Source organism: Penaeus vannamei, chromosome 5 (assembly GCF_042767895.1).
Source record: "Penaeus vannamei isolate JL-2024 chromosome 5, ASM4276789v1, whole genome shotgun sequence".
Lineage (NCBI taxonomy): Eukaryota > Metazoa > Arthropoda > Malacostraca > Decapoda > Penaeidae > Penaeus > Penaeus vannamei.
In genome coordinates, this window is record NC_091553.1 from 46,247,195 (window position 1) to 46,252,194 (window position 5,000).

Sequence of the window (5,000 nt, forward strand, 5' to 3'; positions counted from 1 at the left end):
TCTTTCCCTCCCCTCTTCCTCTCCCTTCCGCCTCCAACCTACCTCCCCTCCCCCTTCCTCCCCTCCCCTCCTCTCCCTCTCCCCTCCTCCTCCCTTCCTCCCCCCTCCCGTCCCCCCTCCCCCCCCTCCCCCCTTGCCTGGGCCCTCCAGCTTTAATACAGCGGCCGAACTGGGTCACGATTATCATGGTGGCAGCGGTGGCACTCCGAGCGGCGGTGCCATCAGGTGGGCGACGCTGCTGGTGCTGCTTGTGTGACTGCTTGTGTGACTGTGTGACTGTTTGTGTGACTGCTTGCGGAATGTTTTAACGTGTCGCTTGGTGGGGTTGGGGGAGGGAGGCTGGAGGGTTGGGGGAAGGTAGGGAGAGGAGTGAGGAGAGAGGTAGAAAGTAGGGGCTCAGAGAGAAAGGTAGGAGGGGGTGGCTGGAAGGTTGGGGAAGGGAGGGTGAGGTGAGAGGGGGAGAGGGTAGAGGGGGTAGGAGGTAGGAGGAAAGGTAGGGGGGGGGCCTGGAATGTATTTAAAGGGGGGCGGGGGTAGGGCCTGAGAGATTGTTTGTTTATTGTTCATTGTTTGGTTCTTCTGTTCCTATACGAATGGAAGAAAATAGATATAATGCATATTAAAATAAGTAGGTATGATATTTAGTGAATAGTAGATACAATATTTATTAAAAAGGGAATAATATTTATTAAGAATTAATTGAAATATTCACTAAAGAGTAAATGTAACATATATTTAAAGCATATCTATATATTAAAAAAAACAAAAAACAGATAAACAAGTATAATAAAAATGAGAGAATTAGAAAAAAAATTACATAAAAATTTGTTCTCCCTTGCTTCACAGAATTAGAAAAATGACATGAATTTAACCCTTTCTTCTCCCTCGCCTCACAGTTCACGGCATGGGTGGACGCGGTGATCTTCGTGTTCAGCCTCGAGAACGAGTCGTCCTTCAACGCCATCTACAACTACTACGCGAAGATGGCACACTACCGCAACACGACGGAGGTGCCGCTCATCCTGGTGGGCACTCAGGGTAAGTGTGATGATTGGCGTTGTTTTTTTTTTTCATTTTTTTATTTATTATTATTATTTTTTTTTTTTTGGGGGGGTGGGGGGGTGTGGGATTTTTTTTTTTTGGGATTTTTTTTTTTTGGGGGGTGTTGGGGGTTGTTTTTTTTGTTTGTTTTGTTTAGTTTGTTTGGTTGTTTTTGGTTGTCCTCCCCTTTCTTTTTTCTTCTCTGCCTTCGTCATTGCATTCTCTTCTCCCTTCTCCATCCCTCCCCCTCCCTCCTCCTCCCTCCCTCCCCTTCCTCTCTCTCCTCCCTCTCCCCTCCCCCTCCCCTTCCCTCTCCCTCCCTCCCTCCTTTTCTCCTTCCTCTCCTCCTCCCCTCCCTCCCTCCCTTTCCTCCTCCCCTCCCTCCCTCTCCTTTCCCTCCCTCCGCTCCCCTCCTCACCTTTCTCCTCCCACCTCCCCTTTCTCCTCCCTCCCTCCCTCCCTCCCTCTCCCTCCGCCCCCTCCCTCCCTCTCCGCCCCCTCCCCTTTTCACGGCGAACCGCGCGCGGCGCGGGCGACTCAGCTGGTGCAGGTGGCGAGACAAGGGCGGCCAGTCTGTCACCCGCGGATCTGGTCTTGGGGCGCCCCCCTCCCCCTCCCCTCCCCCCCTTCCCTCTCCCCCTCCCTTCCGTCTCCCTTATTCCCCTCATCCCCCCTACCGCCCCAAACCCCCTGCTTCCCTATCCCACTCCCTCTCCTTCTTTCCCCTGTCTCCCCCCTCCCCACCCCACCCATGCCCCCTACTGACCCGTAAGGAAACGTCAACCCTCCCTCCCTCCTCCTCCCCTCTCCCCCCTCCCCCCTCACTCCCTTTTCTTCTGGCCTCCTGTTGTCCTCCCTTTTTGACCCCCTTTGTCCTCTCCTGGCATTATGCAGGAGGAGGAGGAGGAGGAGGAGGAGGAGGAGGAGGAGGAGGAGGAGGAGGAGGAGGAGGAGGAGGAGGAGGAGGAGGAGGGTGGAGAAGGAAGGTAGAGGAAGGTGGAGAAGGAAGGTGGAGAGGGAAAAGAGAAAGAGAAAGAGGAGGATAAAGATGGGGGAAGAAGAGGAAGACAAGGGAAAAAAAAGGAAAAGGAGAATCAGATACACTTACCTTGTGGACCTGTGTGGGCGGGATATGGGCTTGAGGCCATGGGCGTGCGTGAGCTTGAGTGGGCGTCACATACACACGGGTGGAGGGGGGAAGACGTGAAGGGGGGGGGGGAAGGAAGGAGGAAGTGGGGGAGGTAGAGGAATGGAGAGAAAGAGAAGAGGAGTGGGGATGTACAGGTATGGAGGGTGGGAAGAGGGAGGGAAGGAGAGGTAGAAGCAGGGAGGAGAGAGAAGAGAGGAGGAGTGGAGAGGGAGAGAGAGAAAAAAAAGGAGAGAGGAGAGGAGAAGTGGAGGAGAGACAGAGAGAGAGAGGGAGGGATGGGGATGGGGGGGCCTAGGATGCAACCTAGGAGCGCCCCGTGACTCATCATCCTTCGTTCTGCATCCTTGAGCAGGACTTTCACCGCTACCTTCGCGTCGCTTCAACTGGGACGCGGCGGCCATTGTGGGCGGAATAGGAGGAAGAGGAGGAGGAGAGGGAAGGAAGAGAGAGAGAGAGAGGGAATGGAAGGGGGGAGAGGAAGGAGGGAAGGGAAGGAGGGTGGGAGGGAGGGAGGAAGGAAGAGAGAGAGAGAGAGAGGGAATGGAAAGGGGAGAGGAAGGAAGGAAGGGTGGGAAGGAGGGGGAGGGAGGGAAGGAAGGAGGGGGGAGGGAGGGAGGGAGGGAGGGAAGAAGGAAGGGAGGAAGAGTAAGAGGAAGGAACGTAAGTATGGACAAACAGATGAACGGAGAGAAACAGGGAAAGATATATAGGGAGAGAATGGAGAAGAAAAGCTTAGCTACAAAGCGAGAGAGAAAAAGAGAGAGAGGAGGGACGGAAATAGGCAGCGGCATCATCCAAAAGACCTTCTCCCTTGTTCTATATTTTTTTCCTCTCCTGCTTTCTCTTTCTATCCTTCTTTCTTTTTTCTTTCTTTCTTTCTCTCTTTCTTTCTTTCTTTCTTTCTTTCTTTCTCTCTTTCGGTGGCGATGGGAGGCATGTTCTGCTATTCTTTCCGAAGGGGGTGGGGGTTAGTGGGTGAAGGAAGGATGGGAAAGGGTAAAGGGAGCTGAGTGGAAGGGATAGGGGTAGAGAGTGGGATAGAGACAGGGATAGGGATAGAGAGAATGAAGGGAAGGGAAGTGAAGCTAAACGTAGGGAAAGGATGGGATGGGATGGGATGGGATGGTATTAGAAGGGAAGGGAAGGGAAGAGTGGTTTTAGGGAGATGGAAGGGGGGAAAGGGAAAAAGGGGAGGTAATGGAGAGGGCTAGAAACGGGGATTATTTTGGGGGGATGGGGCAGGGAAAGGATAGTTTGGAGAGATAGTTTTAGGGACGGAGAGGGAGAAGGAGGAAGAGGGAGAAGGGAGAAGGAGGGAAGAGGAGGGAGGAGGAGGAAGAGGGGAAGAGGAGGGAGAAGGGAGAAGGAGAAGGAGGGGAAGAGGGAGAGGGAGGAGGGGAAGAGGGAGGAGGGGAAGAGGGAGGGAGAGAGGGAGAGGGAGAAGGAGGGGAAGAGGGAGAGGGAGTTGGTTTTCGATGGGCGGCGAGGAATCGAGTTCGGGGAGGTCTTGCTGGCGGTGCATTAGAGGGATTGCTTCCCCCTCCTCCTCCTCCTCCTCCTCCTCCTCCTCCTCCTCCTCCTCCTCCTCCTCCTCCTCCTCCTCCTCCTCCTACTCCTCTTCTTCCTCCTCGTGTGGCGGAGCGCCGTCGTCGGGATGTTTGCCTTCGCCTCTTTTCGTGTGCATTTTCATCTTTCACTCTTTCCATTCTCTTAATCTCGCTGTGTACACGCACAGATACACACGATCTCTCTCTCTCTCTCTCTCTCTCTCTCTCTCTCTCTCTCTCTCTCTCTCTCTCTCTCTCTCTCTCTCTCTCTCTCTCTCTCTCTCTCTCTCTCTCTCTAAATACTTGGCAACACCCTCATCTTCCCAACATTCCCCTGAGCTTTGCGAAAGCGTGCATGACAGGCCCTCTGATCGCACATGACAGGAGGCGCGTGGCAGAGAGAGGCCCTTGAGATGGGCGCGTCGGAGCGCAGCCGCTGCCTCCTGCCGTCGCTGCAGCGCGGCGGCAGAAGCCCACAAGGAGGTGGATCATTTTCGTTGCTGGTGAGGTCTTGGGGGAGCGCTGGGTGGGGGGCGTGCATGGGGGGGGGGGGGGATGCAGGCACTCACTCACACTCGCATACACTTCCACGCGCGCATGCATATGCACACAAACACTCACATGTACGCGCGCGCGCGGAGACACACACACACACACACACACACACACACACACACACACACACACACACACACACACACACACACACACACACACACACACACACACACACACCTCTCTTCGTAATGACTGCGGCTGGTATTACTTCCAGGCGGGACGCGTCAACCACCAGCGCCCCCACTCCCCCCTCCCTCCCCCTGGTTCCACTGGGGATCTCACCCCTACACTCCTTCCCTCCCTCCACACCCACCCTCCCTCCCTCCCTCCCTCCCTCCCTCTTTTCCTCCTGCCCTTCCTTCCTCCCCCTTTCCCTCCCTTCCTCCCCTCTCTCCCTCCCTTCCTCCCTCCTCCTCCCTCCCTCCCTCCCCCTTTCCCTCCCTCCCTCCCCCTTTCCCTCCCTCCCTCCCCCTTTCCCTCCCTCCCTCCCTCCTTCGGGCACTCGGGATCCCTTCATCGCGAGTCGGAGTAAGGACACTTGATAAAGAAGTTGTCCTTAACAAGGATGCGCTTATTCCCTTCTATCCCCTATCCCCCCCCACTCCTCATTTACTCAAGAGGAGGAGGAGGAGGAGGAGATGAAGGAGGAAAGAAAAAAGGGGGGGGGAGAGAAAGAGAGAAAGAGATGAAGAGAGAGGGTGAGA

General features: G+C 55.1%; 1 protein-coding gene across 1 annotated transcript in view; it reads left to right on the forward strand.

Annotated features, from left to right (window-relative positions):
* Window positions 1-1,052, forward strand: part of LOC138861816 (centaurin-gamma-1A-like) — a gene marked incomplete at its 3' end in the record, with an annotated part of 612,250 nt that extends 611,198 nt beyond the window's left edge. The window contains exon 4 of the mRNA XM_070121666.1: window positions 897-1,052. Coding sequence (XP_069977767.1) covers window positions 897-1,052 — 156 coding nt within the window. The remainder of the gene's footprint in view (window positions 1-896) is intronic.
* Between the last annotated feature and the right edge of the window lie 3,948 nt (window positions 1,053-5,000).